General features: G+C 41.4%; 1 protein-coding gene across 2 annotated transcripts in view; it reads right to left on the reverse strand.

Moving 5' to 3' along the window:
- LOC126260086 (E3 ubiquitin-protein ligase KCMF1-like) overlaps positions 1-27,935 on the reverse strand; it is a 99,530-nt gene that overhangs the window by 17,051 nt on the left and 54,544 nt on the right. For both annotated transcript variants that reach the window (XM_049957299.1, XM_049957298.1), the window contains exons 5-6: positions 9,382-9,479; positions 517-691 (exon numbers count right to left, since the gene is read on the reverse strand). In XM_049957299.1, the coding sequence (XP_049813256.1) occupies positions 517-691; positions 9,382-9,479 (273 nt within the window). The remainder of the gene's footprint in view (positions 1-516; positions 692-9,381; positions 9,480-27,935) is intronic.

Below are 27,935 nucleotides of genomic sequence, written 5' to 3' on the forward strand. Positions count from 1 at the left end.
GTCGCCAAGACTGTACCCAGCAAACGAATGCTGAGCCCCTCGGGGGAGCGGCAGGGGGGGGGGGGGGCGGTTTGGTTGGTTTTACAATATCTGCTATTATGACATTTGTCAAGACAAAAACATCAGATCTCCATTACCAATAAGCTGCACCCCAGATCCTATGCTTTGCTTTAGCTTATTAAATAAATTCTTCCATGCCCTGCTGTCAGTACTCTTCAAATACGTAGTGGCAGAAATTTAATCCAGCTAGCCACATGGAAATGTATACATTATCGACTGTATTATGAAAACTTCAAAGACCAAATCATATAACTTTCTAACACCCCAAAAAATAACAGAAAAGCAGTGTGCACAAACACGCATGCACGGTATCTCTCTCTCTCTCTCTCTCTCTCTCTCTCTCTCTCTCTCTCTCTCTCTCTCTCTCACACACACACACACACACACACACACACACACAAATTGAAAAATCAATTATTTCCAGTAGTCATGTGTAATTATGAGATGTCCACATACCCTCACCTGCTGCCTCTCCAACTGCAGCTGCATCTGCAGCTGCTGGAGCTGTGAAGGCGTGGAACCAGGCCCAGCTGCTGAACGGCGCACTCCAGACAGCTGGGACAGGAGTTCTGCTATTGGGTCTACACTTTCTCGGCTTGAAGGTGAAAGTGAAGATAATCCACCAGACGAGCTGCAAAAACAGGCAAAAACTCAATCCTGATTGGTTAGAAACAGGTGGCCAATTCTGTGATTTAAAAAAGAATGAATGCTATGTTACACTATGCCAGACTAGCACTTCCCCACAAAATATTAGCTTTACGCTGAAATGTTTCTAACAATGTTTTGTCCCTCATTGTCTAAAAGGCTCATAGCATTTAAGCTGAAGATGGACACATGGAACAATATGATGATGAAGTACATATGGATTGAAGTAGAAACATGCATGGAATTCATACTACTCAATAATTTTTTAGGCAACATAATGAAATACCAGTTGAAAATATTTAGTGCAGCTTTTTAAGAGTGCAGAAAAAATTTATTTATTTTGATGTTTTAATTTTTATCCAGTTGCATGGGACCATGTGCACCAAAACTAGTTGGCAATGGAACAAATCCCTACATAATTCTGATAAAAAAATTAAAAATTAAGAAAACCAAATAATTAAAAAACACAAGGAAAAAGTTCTATAGAGAATAAAAGGACTTGCTCACAAGGAAGCCTTTCGGTCTAATTTGTAATTCTGAGGTTTATCATTTAAATTATTAGGCTCTTTTGCAGTTTTTCTGTATAGCGGCTAAGGAAGTATTAGCCAAATGCATTCAATTTTCTACATCATGTGCATGCAAGAGTTTTACAAATTCCCTCATCTAGAATTAATTAGATGGTACAGGGACAAACATTCGCTTGCATGGTGTTTCTGAACTAGCACCTAACATTACAGTCAGTTGTGATAACCTTTACTAGGTTCAAAGTAGTCTTTATAAATGTTCAGTTACTCAAAAACATGACCTTAAGGCATAACAGAGTGAAAATATGCAAGCAAGCACAGTTTCACATTTATATAAATGACTGCAGAGGCTTTTTCTATACTAGTAGCACTTAAGTTTCTGCAGAAAATTATGAATGTGCAACTTTCACTAATTTTTTTCGTACACATCTGCATTCCTAAGAATTTAAAATGTACAACTACACTGGCGATTTGCTCCCCTTGTGATACTACCATCTGGTTTGTATGAGTGGTTTTTGTTGTAATTAGGTGGCAATATATTCCCCTTAAGGCCCAAGCTGACAAACCATTGCCCTACTTTCTAAGTCATTTAAATCATATTTCAGATCTTTCACCATTACTTTTTTCATCTGCAAAAAAGAAATTTTTATATGAAAGTGGCAGGTCACTGATATACCATATTAGCCATACGTATCCATACATTTCCCCCCAAAATCCGGGCATGTAAATTTAGGGTGCTGTTTATCTGCATCACAGAAAACTCAACTGAAGTGCTCCTTCTTAGTTCAAAATTTGCTAAAGTTTGGAAATCAATTGTTGTATGTTAGGTGACAATTTCACCAGCTTCAACTGTTGAAGTTCCATTTAGTTGGTTGGTTGGTTGACTGGGGTTGAAGGGACCAAACAGCAAGGTCATCAGTCCCTTGTTTCAAATGTGGTCCATTCAGACAGATTGACATCTCAGAAAAGTCGAAATGATGAAAAGTAAAAGGCTAAAAAATGTAAAAGTGCAGTCGTTTTGTCAATGGTGAAAAGAAAATGAGGGAAGTCAGCAAGTGAGCAGCCCTAAGGCTATGCTACAGGCAGGAAATATCCCACCTCTGATGCAGTGCAGGCAAGATCATGCCCGGATTTTGGGGGGAAATGTATGGCTTACGTATGGCTAGTATGGTATATCAGTGACCTGCCACTTTCAAATAAAAATTTCCATTTTGCAGATGAAACAAGTAATTGTGAAAGATCTGAAACGTAATTTAAATGACTTAGCAAGTAGGGCAGTGGTTCAACCGCTAGAATGTGAAAGTGTGTATTGTGAAAGGAGACTAACCAAATGTGAAAAGAGGATCTTGGCCAGGAAGGGGAGACAGGAATCTCCAAACACAGCTTACAGTGGGAGACACCCCAACCCTCAATGCCCTGCCCCTACTACAGAGTGAGATTTTTCAAAAAAAAAAAAAAAAAAAAAAACTGAGAACCAGTTCAACCATCCAGGAATCGTCTGCCAATATTAAAGGTAAAGTGCGGGGAAGTCTGTCCTTAGTACGAAGAGCCGAAAGATGGGGGCATTCGACCAAAATGTGGGCTACTGACTGGAAGGCTCCACACCCCAAAGTGGGGGTGGCTCACTACGCAAAAGAAAAGCATGGGTCAGCCTGGTATGGCTGATGCGGAGACGACACAGTGTGGTTGAGTCCTTTTGGGAGAAGCGGAAGGAAGAACGCCATGGGACATGCATCACCTTCATTGCACAAAGTCTATTAGACAACAAGGTAGCCTCCCAATAGTTGGCCCATGATTGTGCGAAGTGGGATTTGATGTGAAGGCTTAAATCAGCTACAGGAGGGTTTACAGAGAAGGGGGGGTCAGTGACTGCTTCCCCAGCTAAACGATCACGAAGCTCATTGCCTAGGATACCCACATGGCCAGGGATTCAAAGGACGTCAACAGAAAAAGCAGCTTGGTGAAGATCAGTGAGACTGCCATGGATGGCCGAGACCAAGGTATGGCGGGAAAAACACTGGTCAATAGCCTGAAGGCCACTCATTGAGCCCGTACATAGCAAAACGCTGTTGAGTTGGGACCGTGTAATAAAGGTAAGGGCCTGGGAAATTGCCATCAATTCTGCAGTAAACACCCCACATGTAGTTGGCAGGAGATGATTTTCCGTGCCAACAGAGGACGTGAAGGCATATCCCACACGATCAGCAGATTTAGAGCCTTCAGTGTAAAAAAACAACAGCTCAGACCTCAGCACAGATCCATCTGAATCCTGGGCAGAGGAACTAACCAAGGGGGTGGGGGTGGGGGTGGGGGTGGGGTGTTTCGGAGGGAACATGGGAGAAAGGACAAAGAAGGAAGCTGAAAATCATGGCGAAGAGACGCAAGGCGGAGCCCAACCAGTAAACCCGCCCGAGGGCGGGAATCAGGTGGGCGACATCCTTGGTCTGGGAACAGGATAGAATAGGAAGGATGAGTGGGAGAGGAACGGACAGTGATTGCACAAGAAACCAGAAGCTAGGACCGCCAAACATAAAGGGGGGGGGACTATCAACAGGGCTAGTAGGGAAGGCAGTGTAGGCCAAACGGATACCATGATGGTGGACCGGATCCAGGAGGCGCAGTGTGGAAGGAGCAGCCAAACCATAAACTTGACAACCACAGTCCAAGCGAGACAGCACTAAAGCCCAATAAAGGCGGAGGAGCGTGGACTAGTTTGCACCCCAAGAGGTGTGGACAAGGAAGCGATGGACACTGAGTTTACAGCAACAACCTACCTTCAGAAGTCTGATATGAGGCAGGCAAGTGAGCTTGTTGTCAAAAAGAAGACCCAGGAAACAAAACTGTGGGACCACAGATAATTGTTGTGCATCAAGGTAGAGCTCCAGATCGGGGTGGACTGTAGTACGGCGACAGATGTGGACCACCCGCAATTTTAAAGGAGAAAATTGAAACCCTTGTGAAAGGGTCCTTGCGGAGGTATGCCGTATAGCTCCCTGGAGCTGCCGCTCTGCAGAGGCCATCGAAGAGGAACCAACCCAAATGCAGAAATCATCCGCATACAGAGCAGGGGTGACCAAAGGACAGACAGATGCGACAACTCCATCTACAGCAATGAGGAAAAGAAGTACACTCAATATAGAACCTGTGGGATGCCCTTCTCCTGGGTCCGTGGAGAACTAAAAACAGTACCAACCCGAACAGGAACAGGCAGATAAAAATCGGGAGTGGGCCCTGAAGACCCCACTCATGAAGTGTAAGTAAGATGTGATGGCGCCAAGCCGTGTCATAGGCCTTGCGAAGGTTGAAAAATACTGCAACCAAATGGCGGTGCTGGGGAAAAGTCTGCCGAACTGCGGATTCCAAGCGAAGTAAATGATCAATCGGAGACTGTCCCACTCGGAAGCCACACTGGTAAGTGGACAATAGATCCCGAGATTCGAGGACCCAATCGAACCGACAGGCTACCATCCGTTCAAGTAATTTCCAAACAACATTTGTCAGACTAATTGACCGATAGCTTTTGACAAACGGGGTTCAGGGGGTTATTACCAGGCTTAAGGATGGAACCACAATGCTTTCCCTCCATTGAGAAGGGAAGCCGCCCTGGAGCCAAATACGGTTAAACACCCGGAGAAGATGTCATTGTGGAGTACTGAGATGTTGAAGCAATTGGTTATGAATGGAGTCTGTGCCAGGGACCTTATCATGAGAAGAAGAAAGTGCAGAAAGAACTTCCCATTCAGTAAAAGGTTCGTTGTAAGATTCTGACTGACAAGGGGTAAAACATAAGGCGGAAGCTTTGGTTCGCTATTTCTGGTGAAGGAAAGCAGCCGGATAGGAGGTTGATGCTGTTGCAAAATGGGTCACACGATGTTCCACGAGAATCAATGGGTCTGTGCAAAGGCCATCCGGGAGGGCAAGGCCTGGGAGGGTAGAGTGCCGATGGCAACCTTGGATAGAGCGAAGTGTAGCCCATACCCGTGACATGGGGACAGTAGAGCCGAGGGAAGAAACAAAGCGTTCCCAACATACCCGTTTGCTCTGTTTGATTATGTAATGGGCTTTGGCATGAAGGCGTTTAAAGATAATAAGATTGACAACGGATGGATGCCTCTTAAGGTGTTGCACAGCTCGATGGCCATCACGGATGGCAGCAGCAATGGCCGGACTCGAGCATGGGACTTGTCGGCGGCAAAATGGTCTGGATTAGCTTGGGATAGCAAGGCTAGTGGTGCGAACAATTGCATCAGACATGTCAGGGAGGAAGTCATCAATACAACCCAACAAAGGGAGAAAGAACGACCTGTGCAGTGTATAGAGGTCAACCGGCGTGTTGGAAAGACCAACGAGGTAACCTGTCCATCGGGGAGAGGGAAGGGGGCGAGAGAATCAACGGGAAGCGGTCACTATCGCATAGGTCATCTTGTGGCAACCAGTGGAATGGAGGGATGGAGGGAGGGAGAAGAAAGAAAGATCAATGGCAGAAAAGGTAGCATGACTGGCACTGAAATGAGTAGGGGAGACATAATTAAGAATGCACAAGTCGTGATCTGCAAGAAACTGGTCTATGAGAAGATCCCGACTAGATGGAAATGCACTGCCCCACAAGGGATCATGAGCATCAAAATCCCCGAGAAGGAGGAAGGGAGGAGGAAGTTGCTGACGAAGGACAGTTAAGGCAACAGGTGTAAGAGTCCTGTCAGGAGGGAGATAAAGATTGCAAACTGTGACCTCAGAGTCCAGGTGGACCCTAACAGCAACTGCTTCCAATGCAGTTTGAAGAGTAATCCATGTGCTAGCAATGTCCGTACGGACCAACGTACAAACGCCACCAGAGGCCCGCAGGTGGCCGACCCGATTTTGGCAGGAAGCATGGAACCTAAGGAGGGTCGGTGAGTGATCATCAGTAAAATGAGATTCCTGTAGAACCACACAAGCTGCAGAGTAAAATAGAAATAAGGGATTTCAACTCTGGAAGGTGACAGTAATATCCATTACAATTCCATTGGATAACCACAGAATGATTATTCAAATGGGTGGTAAACAGGCTAAAGCCAGTCAGGCTGCTGGGTCACCACCTGTTACTGACAAGAAGGAGGCGACATCCATGAACAACAGGTCAGAGTCAGGTTGCGAAGGTGGGGACGGGACGGGACCTCTGGCGACACCAGAGACTCCTCGTCCTGGGACTTATGTTTCTTCTTCTTTTCTGTTTGAGATCGAGGAAGGCTGTGCGGCAAAAAGGAGCCAACTACAGCAAGATCTGGAACATAAAGAGATCGGGCGACCTGGGCCCAGGCCAGGATAAAGGCACCCGTATCAATGCGATTGTCCTTCGGGCCCTTCTGAACACACTGAATAAAGTGAACATCCCGCTGTCCAAGATTGTCCCTAAGTTCCTCATCAGTTTGAAGGATGAGGTTCCTGTGAAAAATTACATCTTGAACCATATTCAAAGACTGGTGGGAGGTAACGGAAACAGGAATCATGCCAAGTTGGTTACAGGCATGAAGGGCCGCAGACTGGGCAGCTGAAGCAGTTTTGATCAACAATGAACCCGACCACATCTTGCTCAGAAAGTCCACTTCGCCAAACTTGTCTTCAATGTGTTCCACAAAAAATAAGGGCTTGGTATTGGTGAAAGTACCTCCATCAGTCCTGGTGCAAACCAGGTAGTGGGGGAAACGTTTCGCCCCTAGCCGACGAGCCTGACCCTCCTCCTAGGAAGGGAAGACCAAAGGGGCAGAAGAAGAAGCACTAAAAGAATCATTTCCATGCAAAGAGATGGCTGTAGAAGAACGGCCAGAGTTCTGGATCCAATGCATTTAATTTGCATAGCATCTGCCCTGATACCACCCGCTCCAATCAGGGACTCTCCCAAGGGCGCCACCCAGCCACAGCAAGGGCCGTCTGGCATGGAGGCCATTGCCAGGAATTCCGATGCTCCAGGACGACAAGCAACCACTCCTAGGCTTACATGAGGTGGTCACAGCTCAGGTATCAGAAGTGTGATCCCTGTGTTTTCAGGGGGATCAACCAAAAGAGTACATAGCGACCCCACCACAAGGGCTGGCTACCGTGCTGACTCTGTACCCTAGCATCAGATAACGACGTGAAGGAAAAGGTGGAAGGAACTAGGAGGGCACACATCTGAGATACTAGGTAAGGTGCTCTTCCCCAAATGGCTCACACTACGGAACAGAAATTTAGCAATGGAGGTCAAACCCCAGAGAGGGACCAGAGAATGTCAAAAGGATGAGGTAATTACACAACAAAACCAAACTGTAAAGCCAACATAACCAGGAGGATAGCGGGGCCAACATAAACAAGGACACCAAGAGAGGGAGAGGAGAGGGTAAAGGGGAAGGAACAAGGACAGGAATGGAGGGGAAGGGAAAGGAAATGCAGCCCAGGAAAGAAGGAAGGCTGCAACAATAGCTCGGGGCCCCGTGCTCGCCAAGCATGTACTCACGAAACGACCGTGAGCCCCCTCGGTGGGTGGGCGGGAAGTTTCATTTAGGTAGTGACTACTACTGCACTCACAGTTCCCTTATTTTACAGTACAGGGCAGGGCAGGCACAGTTTTCCTCTAAGGAGTAAATCTGAATCTTCAGCAATGAGTAGTGAACTGAAAGAAAACCATAATCTAACAAATTTGGAATTTGACACAGTTACAATTCAAATTTCAAACTTGCTGTTATTTGTTATGCAAAGAGGAAATCTAACAGAGAAGCTCGCAAAATGTAGCGTTTGGATGAATCTAATTTGTGGCATTGCAGAGCACTGGAGAACAACCTGCAAACTGTCGTTTGATTAAGAAAATCTGTCAGAGCTCTTTAACTTTAAACTGGGGTCTTTTCCAAAGTACCATATGAAAGGAAAGATGGGGTTCCTACCTCTCAACAAATAATCCATTTAAAAGCCTTGGAAATAGTGAGCAGAATATACCACAGACAAAATTCTGTGGCAGCATTTGTTAGTGCCATATGTTTATGTGTACAAGTGGCTTTTCTACCTGACACTATACTTCACTACCACATAGATTGCAAGGTTATTTTATAGAGAAACTCAACTCTTACCCTATATACCAGAAAGCTCCCCCCCCCCCCCCTTTCCTTTCCATGTTATTGCGAACAGTTAAAATCTGCCCAGGGAAAAATTTCTGCAAGGGGAAAATGATTTGTTGCCAATAATGATGCTGCATAACAACATAAATAATTTTGATCTGCCTATGCGTTTTGAAATCACAAACCCAATGTGCTACTCAGTATGAGAACTGCGTCAGTGCTAGATGAAACTTCCTGGCAGATTAAAACTGTGTGCCCGACCGAGACTCGAACTCGGGACCTTTGCCTTTCGCGGGCAAGTGCTCTACCATCCGAGCTACCGAAGCACGATTCACGCCCGGTCCTCACAGCTTTACTTCTGCCAGTATCTCGTCTCCTAGATGCCTGTAAAGGTCCTCTCCCACCAAAAGTTTAGTTGCTGCTTTGAAGACAGACCAAGTTGTTATACCTGGAGGCACAACTTCGAAAGTGAGATGGTTGATGTAATAATACAAAAAAAAAAAAACACTTAATGACTGCCTCTGAAAACAATATTCTGACTGGCTTTTAGAAGAGTATCATCCACACACTCCATCTCACAATGTACTCTGGGAGGAGACTGATGAAAATACTGACAGCGATAAAACAAATACTGGTAGTGAATTTAAGAGTGACAACAGTTAAAACTGTGATTAAGAAGCTGAGTAACTTATCTACATTACAACAAAATATAAAATGTCATTAAGAGTGGATATTGTGAACAGCTGTAAATTAATAATGTGACAAATTTTTTTCTGCCCGCCCCTCTCCCCCCATTAGTAATAGTGTGGCTTATATTTGGACACTGTACCTAGAACAGAACTGTAGAACATCCCTTCCCTCCTCTCACTTTACACTAATCATCTCTGATTCAAATACATTTCCTGTTTGTTCACAATGGTGAGTGGCTCTTACTACTGTAAATATTGATAGTTTGGTAATGTGGTATTTCTTCCACAATAGTTTAGGCAAATGCTATTTTAATCATATCATGATCATTCAAGATCATTCCAAAACACAAAAACACGAACACTGCAAAATTCAGGAGGATGTCACGTAGTATATACCTGAAGTGCATGTTCGATCTTCTAGCTCTAGGTCCTCCAACGCCACGTGATGAGTGTGGTATCCTCCGTACTCCATGCCTTGATCCTGTTGGTTCATCGTAAATGAAGTTAAGGAAAAATTCCTGTAATTGCTAAAATTATAAGTAACTGTGGACTTGAGTGGCACTGTTGAATGATGCAAATCTGTTAAAACACTGCGAAGAGCTAAATAAAAAAAAAAAAAAAATAAGACAAAGCAATTTCAATTAAAACTACTGGCAATATCATTTTGAACTTCCATATTATATGTTGCAATATGTCTACAGTACACATTAACACATTGTTAACATGACTTCACTAAATCTTTATTTTGTTTTCTCAGTCAATATTGGGCAGGAAAAAACTCAAATGCGAATGTCACTCTTCTGTTACTTAAATGCACGAGAAAGTGCACCCTTATTCTGCTACTTTGCTTAAAGCCAACATTACAGATTCAATCACTACAGCATGGGGTAGTTACTTTACACATTTGATGTTGCAAAAATTTATGATTAATGGTTTACAGACTTAACATAAGGAAGATATGGACCAGCTAACTGCTGAACAACTGGGGTACGACTAATAATAAAAACGAAGTGAGACTAGGCACTGCTTGAAACACAATGAATATGCAATTCTCAATATTGAACCTTCACCTGACTCGTATGATACTTTTGTGAGGGCTGTAAAGAGGTGCTCCAGAATTGCAATTCCTCGGGGTTGTCGAACGTCATACATTCCTGGTCTAACTTCCGAACTCGGTGCTCAATTTACAGAGTATAAGGTATTATTCGAAGAAGATCCATTCGGCGAGACAATGCTGGGAATCGGCTGGGAATAAACTTATTGCATCTCTGAAAGAATCCAAAAGGAATTCTTGGGTTAAAACTATGGAAGAACTTGATCTCATCAGAAACAGTCATAAAGCGTGGAGATTACTGAGACGCCTCAATAATGACCCAACCAGATCCACAGCACATTGCAACATTACTGCAGATCAGATAGCACACCAACTGCTCATGAATGGGAAAGGAAGCCATAGAATCAAAGTTCCAAAAGTACAGCAAGAGGCCCAAGAACAAACAAGGGATCTGACTCTCCCATTCGAGATATCTGAAATAAACAAGGCTATTAAGGAGAGTAAAACTGTAAAGCATCCGTTCTAGATGACATCCGTATGGAGCAAATCAAGAATTTCGGCCCAGAAACAAGAAATTGGATCCTGCAGCTTTTCAACAACTGCATGAACCAGTGCCAAATACCAAAGATCTGGCGAAAGAGCAGGGTGATAGCTCTTCTGAAACCTGGAAAGGAATCAAATCATCCAAAGAATTTCAGACCAGTTAGCCTTTTGAGTCACCTTTATAAACTGTTCGAACGTATGATTCTGAATATAATCCTACCAGTAATAGACCTTCTTCTCATACCCGAACAAGCAGGATTTCGACCAAACAGAAGATGCACAGGGCAACTTCTGAATCTCACTCAGTTTATAGAGGATGGTTTTGAAACCCGTCAAGTAACAGGCGTGGTCTTCGTGGATCTCACAGTAGCATACGATACTGTCCATCATCGGTTACTCCATGCAAAACTATACAATATGATCAACAACGCCCACCTCGTTAAAACTTCTCAGTACCCTCTGCCAAAACCGCAGGTTTTTTGTTGAATTTCAAGGACAACACAGTCGCTGGAGAGCGCAGAAAAATGGTCTACCTCAGGGAAGCGTCTTGGCTCCACTTCTTTTCAACATATATACCAACGACCAGCCATTGACCCCAGGCACAAGGAGATTCTTATATGCAGATGACCTAGCCCTTGCTACACAGAGCTCATGCTTTGAAAGAGTGGAAAGAAACCTGACAACAGCACTTAGAACACTGTCAAGCTACTACAATCGGAACCAACTCAGACCAAACCCTTCGAAGACACAAGTGTGTGCCTTTCATTTAAGGAACAGGGAAGCTAATCGTGAGCTACATATTGCACGGTCAGGCATCCAACTCCACCATCATCTACATCTACATCCATACTCTTCAAGCCACCTGATGGTGTGTGGCGGAGGGTACCCTGAGTGCCTCTATCGGTTCTCCCTTCTATTCCAGTCTCGTATTGTTCGTGGAAAGAAGGATTGTCGGTATGCTTCTGTGTGGGCTCTAATCTCTCTGATTTTATCCTCATGGTTTCTTCGCGAGATATATGTAGGAGGGAGCAATATACTGCTTGACTCTTTGGTGAAGGTATGTTCTCGAAACTTCAACAAAAGCCTGTACCGAGCTACTGAGTGTCTCTCCTGCAGAGTCTTCCACTGGAGTTTATCTATCATCTCCGTAACGCTTTCACAATTACTAAATGATCCTGTAACGAAGCACGCTGCTCTCTGTTGGGTCTTCTCTATCTCTTCTATCAACCCTATCTGGTACGGATCCCACAGTGCTGAGCAGTATTCAAGCAGTGGGCAAACAAGCGCACTGTAACCTAATTCCTTTGTTTTTGGATTGCATTTCCTTAGGATTCTTCCAATGAATCTCAGTCTGGCATCTGCTTTACAGACGATCAACTTTATATGATCATTCCATTTTAAATCACTCCTAATGCGTACTCCCAGATAATTTATGGAATTAACTGCTTCCAGTTTCTGACCTGCTATTTTGTAGCTAAATGATAAGGGATCTAGATTTCTATGTATTCGCAGCACATTACACTTGTCTACATTGAGATTCAATTGCCATTCCCTGCACCATGCGTCAATTCGCTGCAGATCCTCCTGCATTTCAGTACAATTTTCCATTGTTACAACCTCTCGATACACCACAGCATCATCTGCAAAAAGCCTCAGTGAACTTCCGATGTCATTAACAAGGTCATTCATGTATATTGTGAATAGCAACGGTCTATGACACTCCCCTGCAGCACACCTGAAATCACTCTTACTTCGGAAGACTTCTCTCCATTGAGAATGACATGCTGCATTCCGTTATCTAGGAACTCTTCAATCCAATCACACAATTGGTCTGATAGCCCAAAGGCTCTTACTTTGTTCATTAAACGACTGTGGGGAACTGTATCGAACGCCTTGCGGAAGTCAAGAAACACAGCATCTACCTGTGAATCCATGTCTATGGCCCTGTGAGTCTCGTGGACGAATAGCACGAGCTGGGTTTCACACGACCATCTTTTTCGAAACCCATGCTGATTCCTACAGAGTAGATTTCTAGTCTCCAGAAAAGTCATACTCGAACATAATATGTGTTCCAAAATTCTACAACTGATTGACGTTAAGAGATATAGGTCTACAGTTCTGCACATCTGTTCGATGGCCCTTCTTGAAAACGGGGATGACCTGTGCCCTTTTCCAATCCTTTGGAATGCTACGCTCTTCTAGAGACCTACGGTACACCGCTGCAGGAAGGGGGGCAAGTTCCTTCGCGTACTCTGTTTAAAATTGAACTGGTATCCCATCAGGTCCATTGGCCTTTCCTCTTTTGAACGATTTTAATTGTTTCTCTATCCCTCTGTCATCTATTTCGATATCTACCATTTTGTCATCTGTGCGACAATCTAGAGAAGGAACTACAGTGCAGTCTTCCTCTGTGAAACAGCTTTGGAAAAAGACATTTATTATTTCGGCCTTTAGTCTGTCATCCTCTGTTTCAGTACCATTTTGGTCATAGAGCGTCTAGACATTTTGTTTTGATCCACCTACCGCTTTGACATAAGACCAAAATTTCTTAGGATTTTCTGCCAAGTCAGTACACAGAACTTTACTTTCGAATTCATTGAACGCCTCTCGCATAGCCCTCCTCACACTACATTTCGCTTCGCGTAATTTTTGTTTGTCTGCAAGGCTTTGGCTATGTTTATGTTTGCTGTGAAGTTCCCTTTGCTTCCGCAGCAGTTTTCTAACTCGGTTGTTGTACCACGGTGGCTCTTTTCCATCTCTTACAATCTTGCTTGGCACATACTCATCTAACGCATATTGTACGATGGTTTTGAACTTTGTCCACTGATCCTCAACGGACGCTATCTGTACTTGAGACAAAACTTTCGTGTTGAGCCGTCAGGTACTCTGTAATCTGCTTTTTGTCACCTTTGCTAAACAGAAAAATCTTCCTACCTTTTTTAATATTTATATTTACGGCTGAAATCATCGATGCAGTAACCGCCTTAAGATCGCCGATTCCCTGTTCTGCGTTAACTGTTTCAAATAGTTCGGGTCTGTTTGTTACCAGAAGGTCTAATATGTTATCGCCACCACGAGTCGGCTCTCTGTTTAACTGCTCAAGGTAGTTTTCAGATAAAGCACTTAAAAAAATTTCACTGGATTCTTTGTCCCTGCCACCCATTATGAACATTTGAGTCTCCCAGTCTATATCCGGCAAATTAAAATCTCCACCCAGAACTATAACATGGTGGGGAAATTTACTCGAAATATTTTCCAAAATTGTTGGCAATCACGCACCTAAATACTTGGGAGTCACTCTCGACAGAACTCTGACATTCAAAACTCACTGCAAGAACACCAAAATGAAAATCTCCACTCGAAACAACCTAATTCGCAAACTAGCGGGGACACATGGGGATCACATCCACAAACTATTCGCAGTTCTGCAATGGCACTTCGCTTTTCTACTGCTGAATATGCTTTTCCAGTCTGGTACAAGTCATCACATGCCAGACAAGTAGACATTGCTCTCAACGAAACCTGCAGGTTGATCACAGCTTGCTTAAGACCTACCCCAACTGATAAGCTCTACTGCCTGGCTGGAATAGCGCCACCATGGATACGCAGAACAGTGGCTGCCAACAAGGAGAGACTGAAAGTGGAACAGGACAGTGCCCATCCACTGCACAGGCATAATCCACCACAGCAATGGCCGAGATCGCGAAAGAGCTTCCTGAGAACATCCGAAAAGCTCACCATTTCACCAGAGAAGGCAAGGCGGGAGTTATGGAAGAAGTCGACGCCTCACTTGAAGACGCCAGAAGCTGAAGAACTACCACCTGGATACAACGAGAGCTGGCTGGTGTGGAAATCTTTAAACAGATTACGATCAGGAGTTGGACGATCCAGAGACAACCTGAAGAGATGGGGCTTCATAACAGAAGATACGTCCTGTGATTGTGGACAAGAACAAACCACAAGCCACATGCTCCAGTGCCTCTTGTGCCCCACATCCTGCACGAAGACTGATCTCCTGCAAGCCACTCCAAGCGCCTTGGAGTTGCAAAGTACTGTGCACATGTAATATAAATACAATTTGTGTGTATATATTTATTGATGTGTACGGCAACTGTAAATTTGTATCTTTCTGATTCGAGAATAAATAAAATGACAGAGTTGAGAAGACATGTACTGTGTTTCAAACCAGCCCCAGGAAATCGATCACTCGAGCTCCACAATATGTGGGAATCAACTGTGAGGCACTGCGACAAATTGTTTTTGGAGACCTACATCTCTTCCCACACAAAATTCAAACCCATCAATGATTAAGCCCCAGGACCATGTAGCAGCAGTTGTGTTCCGCCAATACTATTGTCCACAGAATTGACGAACAGTACTTTGACATGAATATGGTTTGGTTTAGCGAGGAAGCCCACTTTCATTTTGACGGGTTCCTCAATCAACAAAATTGGCGCATACGGGGGACTGAGAATCAGCATGCTACAATCAAGTAGTCTCTTCACCCTCAATGGGTGACTTTGTGGCGTGCAATGTCCAGTCATGGAATAACCGGTGCGACATTCCTTGATGGTCCAGTGACTACCAAACAGTACGTGAAGGTTTTGGTAGACGATTTCATTCCCATTATCTGAAGTGACCCTGATTTCGAGAAGATGTGGTTCATGCAAGACGGAGCTTGACCCATCATAGCGGGAGACTGTTTGATGTCCTGGAGGACACTTTGGGATCTTCGCCAAAGACGGCAGGCATATTGAATATGTCATAACCTAAATTCAAATAACTGTAGTGACATTTACATGTTGACTAAAGTATGTGCATGCCATAGTTTGTAACTAATTTATGTTTTTTCCATGCAGTTCAATAATTGTCACCCTGTATAAAAATAATGAAAAATTGGTCATCTGCAGACCTTTCAATCATTTTCTCAACATTCTATTTCCTAAAATTCAAAGGAATTTATTTTTTGCTGATGCCAGAAATGATGACTTCTTTGATATAAGGCCAGTTTGAGACCCAAGCAACACAAGCCGCAAGCAAGTTGGGAGCACTAGGCTGAGAGGGGCGTCAGAGGTGCTTCAACGGTAAGACTTCTATATGGTATGGATTGCAATTAGTAGCAGCCACTTGGGTCACACTGAAAGGAGCACAAACGGTAAGTTGCTTGTGTGGAAAAATGTTTTCAAACCGGCCCTGCCTCGATGACAATGGAAACTGTTCGTATCAAAGCAAGCTCAGATTTAAAATACTTATAGAAATTAACAGTGTGTCTGCAGTTCTATTTATGCCATTACTAGAAGTGATACTACTTACAACAGATTCTTAATGTGAGAAGAGCTTCTATTACCATCCACCAAAATGGGAAACTGTTGGTCTGTACATGGTTTTTAGACAATTGGAAGTTAGTGCAAACACACACACACACACACACACACACACACACACACACACACACGTGCCCCTACATTGTGCCACCTGGACAGACACTGCCACAACTGCATTTCAGTGGGTAGGGTAGGTTAGGGGAGGGTAGGATGAGAGGTTGGTGTCGCTAGCTAGTGGCTCAGGGAGAGGCACCAGGTTTGCTGGCTAGGAATGCAGGAGGGAAGGATGGTGTCACAGATGTACAGGTACTGGAGGCAGTGAAGTGCGGCACAGAAGACGATGTGGAGACATGGACTGAGAGAGGGTGACAGGACACAGGAGGGGAAAACTGTTGGGAAGTGAGGGCACAGTAGGATAGAGGAGATTGTTAAGGTAGAGTACAAATACACAAAGAATTTATTCTGGAAGATAGCAAGTTTTATTACTTTTTTGTGTGTCTGTCAATGAATCAATGCTTCTGCTATGCAGAGAGTGGTCTCCTTTACTCCTAAATTATTTACAAGTGTATGTATTGCAGTCTTCAAGTGAATTGTGTGCTGAATCCTCGACTGACTGCAAGAAACCAAGACACAAATGGCACATACTGTTACAAGTACTGCACCATCATTAAGTTAAACGGAGTATCACTTAGTATCTACTGAACAGTTACTATAAAATAATCATTGCTCGAAAGGGAGTAAACTCTGAATTACCACTTTGTGGATTATCTGCAGACTCTTTCTCCCAACTTTTTTTAAGTTGCTGAAAATACCCTGGAGTGATTACCAGTGAACAATAATGTCACATTACAACACCAGTGCATTAAACAATGTGCTGCTCGAACCCCTCAAGTGCTGGACTATATTTTTATGATGGCTGCTGTAGTCATTTGGTTTCTGTTAGTGCCAATGTCTGAAAAACGAAAACATGTTGTGCTGACAATTTAGAACTATGATCCGTGATATTCAGAAAAACAAAAACAAAGTAATTGAGTTTGTTGGCATTTCTGACTCATCTCAAGCTTTGTCAAAGCATAAGGCTGCAAAAAATATTTGCATATGCAGAACTGGATAAATCCACATTGGAATGGTTTCAGTAGAAAAGAGCAGATGGCACACAAGTATCTGGCCCAATATGCGCCAAACAAGCTCAGTTTTTCTTCAAAACCTTGGCGATTGAAAGATTTTAATGCATCTCCCAGCTGACTAATAACATTTAAACAGCGTCAGTCACAGTACCCAGGAGACCGCCATCCGAGAAGAAAAGTGCAGATAATAAGGTTGCTTCTGAATTTTGTAATGATTTTCAGGGCACTATTGCACAACAAAAATTTACAGCTGGAGCAAAAATATACAATGCAGACAAACCGATAAAACCAGACTGTTTTGGAAGAGTCTACAACAAAGACTTTAGCTTTAGTGACTGAGTGTAGTGTGCCTGGTTATAAATCAAGTAAGGGAAGGATAACTGTGCTGTTGTACAGGATCACATAAAGTTAAGCTTGATATAATAGATAAAGATAAAAAACCACACTGTTTCAAAGGATAAGAAATGCACAATTCCATTATTTTCACCAAAAGGGGCTTGGATGGACTTCACAATATTTCAAACATGGTTCCAAAACTGCTTAGTGCCACAGGTGCGAGAACATTTAGCATTCAAGGGTCTACCTGCAAGGGTTTTAATGTTACTGGCCAATGCACCATTGCATTCGAATTAACTTTTTCTGAAAACGGATGATGGGATGATATTTGTAAAATCCTTACCTCTTACTGTGAGACCTTAATTCAGCCAATTGATCAGGACGTCATTGCTGTCATGAAGAAAATTTATAGAGGAAATCTGCTATAGAAACTTATTGATGAAGGCAGCCATCTTCAAACATTTTGGAAACAACTGACTGTGCTAAATGCAATTTATGAGGTGTCGAAGGCCTCAAACTTAACCAAGCCATAGAAAAACATTAATCCTAAAATTGATGAAATCAGTGATTACTATGACTGCTCATTAGCAGCATTAGCTGCTGTTTTGAAAAGTAGTCCACTGTATGAAGCGGTTGACAAAGAAAATATTTCTGAAAGGTCTGATGTGGACCGCACAGAGCTAGGTCACGGGATGTTGAGTGAAAGTGCTATTGTTCAGCAAGTACAACGGAAATCTGAGGAGGTGAATGCAATGAAGACGATAACATTCCTCTAATTCCAAAAATAGCAATCGGGCATGCATCAGCACTGCAATGCGCCAAAGAGTTAATGGACTACCTGGAACAGCAAGAAGATGCTCCCCTTTCTGACAATTTGGGGTTGTGTAAAAGAAATATTTAGTTCGATATGTGAAAGACAAGCTTCCTCACTGAGACAGAAATCAATTCAAGATTATGTTGTTTCAAAGTAGTGTAGTGTAATGTGAAATTGGCTTAGACTCTATTTTTGTAAGTAACTTATTCTCACACACTATACTATGAATAAAGTAGAATGTATTGTAAAAATCATTTAAGTGGTTTTAATTATGACACTGTAATTTTTGTTTTTGAACAGCTCTAATAAATTACCGTGTACTTAAATTGTGAGTTATCTGCTAAATTTGATTATCCATTGTTTTCATGTCCCCAATTACCACAGATAATGGAGAGTACACTGTAATCTAAATTATAGTGGAGGCCATTCAAAACATTCATGTAGAAATTCCTTCCAAAATCTGCAGATACTCATAATGACAACACAGTACATCTTACCCGTTTTGTGCTTTTTCAGTAAGCCGCTCCCTCTACAAGACAAACCATGACCATATAACACGAGCAAACTATAATAAATAAAAGAAAAAAAAGACTTGTGCAGAAAAATTACAGTACTCAAGTACAAAAACTTCAATACACTTTCAATGGTCAATAAAAACATTAACTCCAAAATTTAAGAGACAAATGTCGGAATATTTCTTTGAAAAATCTTTCCACTCACTTGAATTTTTAAAGTAAGAAATTGAGTGAAGACTGTTCATTTTATTACAAGAATGTCATATAAGCACATACACTAAACCAGGTGTGAGCAAATAGTGGTCCGTGGGCCACATGCACAACACTACAGGTTTTCGTGCAGCCCATCATCACAGTCAGAGAAATCTTCCTTGAACTGACATTTCTTTCCTGTGGATGACCAAGGGTCTTCACTAGGACAGCCACTTGAATATACATGCGAATTGTAGATACTATTCATGCAAACCACACTGACACTTTGTGCAGCAGCTAGTGGGAGTAATCGTAAAGGCAGTTACGATTTACACTCTCTCCCATCAGCCACAGCACCGAGTACCAAGAATATCAACATTATTTGCACATACAGCACAAATGTGCAGCTTTATTCCACCGATCTGGTCTATTTCCATATTATCTGTGGAAATTTAAGTATATAAATGATAGTGAAACCATGAAACTCAGAAAAAAATGTACAATTGGTGATGAATGACCTGTGTATAATGAAGAATTGACCCTTTCTGAAACACAAAGTTAACTAGTGAATGCAAACATTTTAATACATGCAGTCCTCCCATAACCCCAGCTACCACAAAGTGGCCCCTGAACTACAACAATTACCCACCCCAGCATAAAGTGTAGCTTACATTCTGATATTTACACAAACCACAATTGCACTTGAAACTATTTTCAGATCTATGCCACTGGCTGACTACTGATTTAAAAAAAAATTGAAAGAGTTTTCTTAACAACATTGATATATCAATACCATAAGAATCTCCTTGGCAGCTTGTTACTTTTATTCACTTCCCACTCCTCCAATCTACCAAAATCATTCTTGTTCTTGCGAATTAAAATCCTGTTTGGCACACAAACAAAAGGCATGCATCCTTGAAGCAGCCATTCTGAGCAGCAGTAATGTTTTAACGTCAATATGTCTACTGATTTCCATGTATCACATGCTTCCAGTCAGTAAGTGAAGCAAAGATTATATAAAAAAATTATTTCATTAAAAGGGGAGCCCATAAAACATGCATCAGACTAAAAGCTCACAAACACTAATAGTCAATAGCAATCTACATTCACAAACACGAACTTAAGTACATGTAACAAGAGACAATATGCCCAACACAAGCTACAGAATCTCAGGCAAAACAGCTGTCAGAAACTAATGAAAACAAGAGAGAGAGATGCGCGCAATCACATGCGCACATGTGCCTGCGCAACTCCTGAAAAACAATAATGTAAGGATAATTATACATCTGACATCCAAATATTGTTTTTTGCACAATTTCATCACTACAGGAGCTGTCATTTTCAATTCAAACTATATTGCTCAACGACTTTTGTGAATTCTTCTTTAAACAATGAACAAATCTTGGATGATATAACAATACAAGTTAGGACAGATTGCTACCCGCCACAAAGAGGTGGTGTTGAGCAGCAGACAGTATATAAAAATTCTGTTGGATATTATAAAGCTATTAGACTAAGGCCTTCATCGGTCGCATGCGCACACACAATTTCCGGGCACTGTGAGTGGCCATTTGTGCATACGTGCACATCCCTCTGTGTGTGTGTGTGGGGGGGGGGGGGGGGTGAGGGGGGGGGGGGGTGTTTAGATGTGCATCTGATGGAGGATGAGCTAGTACAACAGTTTAATGATATCCAACTTATATGTACCAGTCTGCCATTTAACACCACCTCTACGTGACAAACTCTCATTTTGTTTACAGGCTATCAACAAAATCATTCATATAAATATATTTTATAAAAGAACGAACTAGATACAAACCTGATGTGGCATGAGCAACCAAAACAAACCACAACCAAATATTTGTTTTGCATTAATGACAAAAATATGCATGTCCGATATCTTAACAGAAATTTCAAGTAAGAAGCAATACAGCAAAAGACAACATTACATTCACACATGCCAGCAATGCGAACTAATAAATAAAATACTGCACTCTGCGACTGTCAACCGACATTCCACAGCACTTACATCTTTCCTCAGAAAGATGATACATATATTAGCTTCTTGTTCTTGTCCCATGAAGAGTATACAGATGCAAGCTAGAATTTTCAGATCAATAACAAAGTAATAACTTATCTTGAAGAATAAGCCATGAAGTACTGGTAAAAACACACATATATTAACTTCTTACTTCATCCTCCCACTGTTTCAATAGTATGGTGGCTGTGAGATGGTATGGCTGGAGAAAGATATGGAAGAACATGGTGTGAAAATAACTGTGGAAAGTAATTTGCTATGCATTTACAGAAAGCATAACAGACATTTCAGGCGAAAATGGGACCCTAAAACCTGCAATTCACTCTTACTACAAACAGAAATGCAACAATGCAAAAAGAGAAACATGCTCAAATATGACAAATGTTAAGGCTGCCACAAATGCACAAACCAACAGACCAAATGGCTCTGCACTGAGCGAAACCTTGCCTTATGTGGAGAAATTCACATGGACCGGTGTGGCTCAGCTGGCCTGGCTGCTACAAAATCGGTCATGCCAAGCCACCGAATCGACGCTCGGCTTTTTGTGTGTGGATGAACTCACCTTACAGTTCATCCAAGTTTCCCCATCCACAATAAGGTTTGACTCAGCACAGAGTCATTTAGCAAATTCAGTTACTCGTGTGTGGTGGACTAGAGTAGTGATGTCCAGTGGAAATGTAAATTTTAATTTTGTTTTGATAATTTCATTCTTAGGCCACTGATACTGCCATAGGAGATTTCTCCAATGAAGAGATTGACATAATTTATTAATTTTTTGTTTCTGTCCTAGTGTAATGAACAAATCATGGAAGTTTGCAAAAAACATCTGAGTATGAATATTCATTTAAGCCTTTTAACTTACGGAGAGGTGTACAGTGCAAGCCACTTCGGTCAGTGCATTAAGAGGTCACACGCACTGGGAAATACCTAATTTCATGCTCACTGACTGTAAACTGGAGGTAAAAACAGATGCAGTCACATGTCGCCTATAAGCAAACAGACCCTAACACCTTACATAGAAGGCCTCAAATGCGAAGCAAGGCAGAGTTTAAGAATTAAGAGTTTCCCAGTGATAGTAACTTCAGATGAACAAGTCTACAACAGATAATTTGTCTACATGTATCTACATTCCTGAATGTCACACTCACTGTAACAAGTTCTTGAACCTAAGGGTTCAATTAGAACAGTACACTCTGGCACTTTCATAGCTGATGGCTAGTATTAGCACATCTTACTGCATCTTTAAGTTATAGGCTGAGGTGGCCATTCGTTCTAGTTAGCCTCATCTACGTTTCTGAAAACCAGAGTTTGTACTCTTCTGCACATCCATTGCTAACATGGGAAGAAGCATTAAAAAGCAGACCTTTAAGTCAACCCTGGGTGTCATTTCCCCTATCACCACCATATCCACCTCCAAAGCCTAACACTCAAGTCTTTCTGCACTGTCTCTACATCAAAGAGACTGAAAATTTCAGCTTGACCCCGTCACCATGTCACTCATGTACACAGCACACTTGCATTCCAACAAATGGATGACCAAAAAACCTGCTTCACTTCTGATCTGAGCACAAGCTCTGAAGTTCATTGTGACCCACACTGGATTATAGCATTATTGAGGGTGTAATTTTATTTTTTGCTGCCTCTTATTTGTGCTAAGGTGCACAGTCAACTATGGATGACAAATATATGTTGTAGCTATCCATTTCATTAATTTAATTTCACCTTTAAGGTATTTTTGGGCCTTGGTTGTGTTACATTTATCATGTTTCTGTATGCTATTAATTATTGTATTTTGTCATGGAAGGAGCAGCTATGTAACTGACAGAATCATTCACATGAAATGTTTTAAAACTGTCTTGATTTAAAAAGTGTCCTTTTTTAAGACACGACATAAAAATGAATTCTTAAAAATTAGGCTAGTTTTGCCTCACAGTAGCAACAAACTGGATAGATGTAAGCAAGCAGGTGTCTACAAGATCATATGTTCAGTTTTTCTCAAGTTGTACATAGAGAGAACAGGTAAATCACTTGATATACACCACCAACACACGGCAGCTCTGCAATTTAACGCACAACAAATCTCAATCAACAAATATGCCTATAATCCATAATGAAATTTTCACTCTGCTGCAGAGTGAGTGAAAATTTCATTCTGCTGTGGTTAAGCCAAGTCTCCACATTATCCTTTCTTCCAGAAGTGCTAGCCCTGCAAGTTTCAAGTTTCATAGGAGAACTCCTGTGAAGTCCGGAAGGTAGGAGCCGAGGTATGGCAGATGTTTAGCTGTGAGGAAAGGTCATGAGTCATGCTCGGGTAGCTTAGTCGGTAGAGCACTTGCCCGTGAAAGCCGAAGGTCCCGAGTTTGAGTCTTGATCCAGCACACAGTTTTAATAGGCCAGGAAGTTTTAATATTTGACAGCAAACACAACTTGCTAGACATTACTAAACAGCTAACATCCAATGTGCCGCCACAAAATAGCTTATTTTTACAGAACCCAGATATACAACTAAGAGATTCAACAACCACAGACATGGATACTGAAAAAACATAAGGAAATGCAACAGACTACTTTCTATATTTAGCAATGATGCCTCTTCATACAAAAACCTCTTGGGAATAAATGACAAAAATAATTGTGAAAAGTGTGGGTAAAATCAGAACAAAATTTTAACTTTTCTCTTCAGAATTGTTAACTGTCCAGTCAGACATAAAATTAACAATTTCTTTCATTTTGATCACTGCCTGGTATATAAAAAACTGACTGGAAAAGGTTTTTATTTGTTATCAAATGTTTATTTAAAGTAACAGTCACTGCTGTCTAACAAAGATTTCATTCTATTAATAACAACAGCATGTACGATGTTATGGGTTCTATTCTACTTATATTGTTTTCAGAATGTTGACCCATTCATGATCATCAGGCAAACACAGTAACCATTCCTCATAAAATAAAAGGTATACATCCTAAGAGTGCAGCTCTGTGTCTGCCATTTGCCTATACTTCTATCAACAGGTAAAAATCATAATTAAGAAAATTCAATGTGCTTCTCAACTCTTAAAGTGCCAGGGTGTATACGACCCGGGACAACCAGGAGATCCGGGAAAACCCAGGAATTTTTTCATACAGTGGAAAACCGGAAAAAAACCGGGAATTTTTTAGAATTCCGGGAATTTTTCATTGTTTTAGTTTTCTGTTAATTTTTTATAATTTTGACTGGTAAGAACCGATACTCTAACAAAGGATATTACTGTATCCCACTACTGCAGAATAATACTTCAACAATAAAACATAAATGAGAGGAAAAAAAAAACGAAAATAACTTAAATTGCAATGGAAATGCACCATATACAACAACGATACACAGTGCTCATGCAAACATCTGCCAGCAGAAAAATGTCCCAAAGGCTTTAGAAAGACTATGCAATGCTTCATAACAACAAATTGCCTATGATGAGTGTGAAGTCACACATTAGATTCGTTTTAGCAGTTACGAGAGGGCTCGTGCGCATGCGCAGTTGAGTCGTGTTTGAGTAGCAGATTCCCCTGCTTCTGGCTGCAGGAATGTGGCTTTGGCTGTGGAAGCAGTCTCAGCAAGCAGCTAGACGCTACCGGGAAAAGGGGGGGGGCACCAAATTCATATTCTTGGGGGGGGGGGGGGGGGGGGGGAACTTGTTTCACAAAGCACCTAGCATCCGGCGCACGTTGGTCTATCGATTATTCATATGCTTTTAAAATGCATCCCTGTTGGTTTTTGAAAATTTTTGAACACATTTTAAGTTGATTTCTGATTGAATCATAAGCTGATTTTTGAATACGTGCATAGTGTACGTGATGTGTGTGTCAGGAGAACCTTCGTCGCATCCAGAAATAAGCCTTCCGCAGACAAAAGGGGACAGAGCCGTACGAGCTGAGCAGAGTAAAGCCGAACGGATGAACGCCAACCGCTGTCTGATTATGTGGTTGATTGGGTTTGCGAATGATCAGCGTTGTTATAATTACTAGCGAAATCCATAGATTTGGACTACCAGAGTGGAAATAAACGACTAACAGCAATAACAGGTGAGAAAGATTATGTATTACCTTCTCGGTGTATCCAAGAAAATGAAATTTTGACAGAAAATTTTTGGCCAGATTGCTACACTAGTAAGGACCAGTTGTACAGTCCCTGGTTAGCAGCCGCTTCAGTTCTATTCTGGAAGTAACGTGGAAAACGTGTTGTACGAACATGTAACAATGCCTAACCAGAGAATAATCACGAGATAACTAAACCTGTGATTCTGACAGGGTTAGTGAAGTTAATTGGCGAACAAAGTTTGACAATGGCAGGAATAGCTACAGAATTGGTGATGACAAGATTGTTTGTTAGAACGAGGAAGGAGAAGAAATGGGGACATCACACAAATTATAGAAAAATAAGATGATTCCAGATTTATATAAAAAATTCGTAATACTACTTTTCGATCGAATGCTTGAGAAACTGGTGCATATGAATGAAATGTGAAAATATTTCCTAACATAAAGCTTTTTGCTTGTAGTAGGCCTAATAGGCATTTGATATTGGTACTTAGTGAATTATATCCTGCCGTGTTATAAAAATGACCATTTGTGCCAAAACAGTCTCGTTTATTTGGTGTGTGTTACAAAATTGCTGCAATATTAGAAAGGCCTATTTTGTTTTATCTAGAAGATAGTGACAAAATAGACATAATCAGATCGAGAAACCACACCAGTCTTGGGTATTATTAGTATTAACAGCTTTTTTAGTATTCGATAACGACATTTTGATTTTTCATGTAGCAAAATGTTTGACAAACTTTGATGAGGTAATAGATTCTTTCGCAGAAAGGAAAGCACGCCATGTAAAGCAGTAGCAAGTTTAGACAGAAAAAAATGCTAGGAGCTAAGGATTGAAGAAATGTGTATTTTCTTGCTTGTCTCTTGTCTTTTTTGGTTTTATGTATCCTATATTTAATTTTATGTCACACGAAACACCAAGTTATTTGCTAACAGGCAATAAAGAGGGCAAACTTTCTGAAGAGTTCTTGTTCTCCCGATTGCAGATAATTCCATCCGCTATTTACTGCGAGATTTTTTTTAAAGAGGGGCAGGCTGTCAAACCAGATGATTGGGAGCAGGAGAGGCACCACAGGACATTTTATTTCCACTGCCCTGAATATAGTTTGATGGAGTCCATTACAAAATATACACATTTCAATTCCACAGAGCGAAATACAGTGACATGTGATAGAATAATGCTGTACGAAGAGGCGTGGCACTGCACTTTGGCACACTTAAGACTAAATAACATGTCTTACATTTCCTTGAACACACGTTTCCAGAAAGATGTGCACTACAAGATGAACATATTTTTGAAAATTCGATTTTTTTTTTTAATATCGACCCGGTTAGCAAATATCGTAGATCTGGGGCTGATGTGCAGAGCAGTCTGAGTTACAGTGGGTAGTCTCCAAGTGACGCGTGTTTACATTTAGTGATTTTGCTGTTTATCCTTTGTTTACTCTAACGTCAAATGAAAACAAAACGGATATCTGTGGCCGGGAGCTACAAAGTGAATTAAAATACATTCACATAATTACAGAAGGCTAACACATGTTTTTAGTTTCAGATTTTATTTTATTTCCACCTTTCTGACAGTCAAGCATTAATCGCCTTGCAGAACAATGAAGTTATTTGTGTCTGTCTGCTAAAGAAATTGACTTTTATTAACTTTTTCCACAGAGGCAGTCAATGTATTTGAAATGAAATGTTTAATTCCACAGTACTGGCTAGTTTCAACTGTTTGCTGTATTTCAATTGCACATTTTCATTTTCTAGCACGTATGGCATTATGCCATAATAAAGAACCAAACATGATATAATACAATACTGATGCTCCAAGAAAATGTACATCCTGAAAACCACATTGAAAAGCTTAATATCAGGTCAAGGTCTGCTTAATTGAGAATCTGGACATACGAATGCGCACTTTAAATGTGTACGTTTCAGTATGGTTCACGAAATTCCGATGCTCTTTGAGTATCCTCTGATGTCTTGTTTCTTTTATGACATAATGTATGATCTTTCAATGTTTTACATGTACGTACATACAGGATTCCTACGTCATGGTAGCTGTGCAAGTGCGGTGTCGCCTGTTATCTGCGCTCTCTGGCAACTGCTGAAACGAACCTATTTCTAACAGGTCACGGAAAAATATTGTGAATGGTGGTTTGAAAAGCGTTACTTTCAAAGTAAATATCCTTTTACGTAAGTTGAACTATGTGCGAGAATGTACCATGAATTTCTTAAATCACAGAGCGTTTGACTCTAATTAAAAAATCAACTCTTTCATGATGAGCCATTTAGAAGAATTTCGAACCTTGAGGATCAGACATTTATGTCATTATTACAAATTTTACTGGCACATTTGCGTGTTATATCTTAAAGTGTAACACGTGCAAAAAGATCAACATTATATGTGAAAGCTTAGCTTCTCTTGCACCTTATTTACCTTAGAGACCAATATTATATGTGAAAGCTTTTCTTTTCTTGTATCAACACTACGTATATTAACTTAAACTATTAACTTTCCCTTTTTGAGTGTTCGTGCTACTTAACAGTGATGTTGCAGTTGGCTGACTACATCAGGTGTCCTCATTCTGAATATCCGCTGCCATCGGCTGGCGAGATAACGTGACATCAGCATGACTGGCTTACAAAAGTGCATCGCAATCTCGATTTCAATGATTTGGGAAGTAAAATGCGGCGTTTGATGGAATTCCAATGTATACTTTCGTAATACAAAAATATGCAGTGTACACGCTGCCGCACATCAAACATATTTCCAAAACGTGTCTTTTCCCTGAGTTTTGTTTTCTAAAGTGCCGGGAAATTCTGCACCCGTGTATAAAACCATAACCATTCAAAGGATTGATAAGTTTTGCAGTTCCGAGGGAAAATATACTGTCACTGAACACAGAAAAAGTGTGTTTTCTCTTGGGAGACAGTGT

This window comes from Schistocerca nitens, chromosome 5 (assembly GCF_023898315.1).
Source record: "Schistocerca nitens isolate TAMUIC-IGC-003100 chromosome 5, iqSchNite1.1, whole genome shotgun sequence".
Classification (NCBI taxonomy): Eukaryota; Metazoa; Arthropoda; class Insecta; order Orthoptera; family Acrididae; genus Schistocerca; species Schistocerca nitens.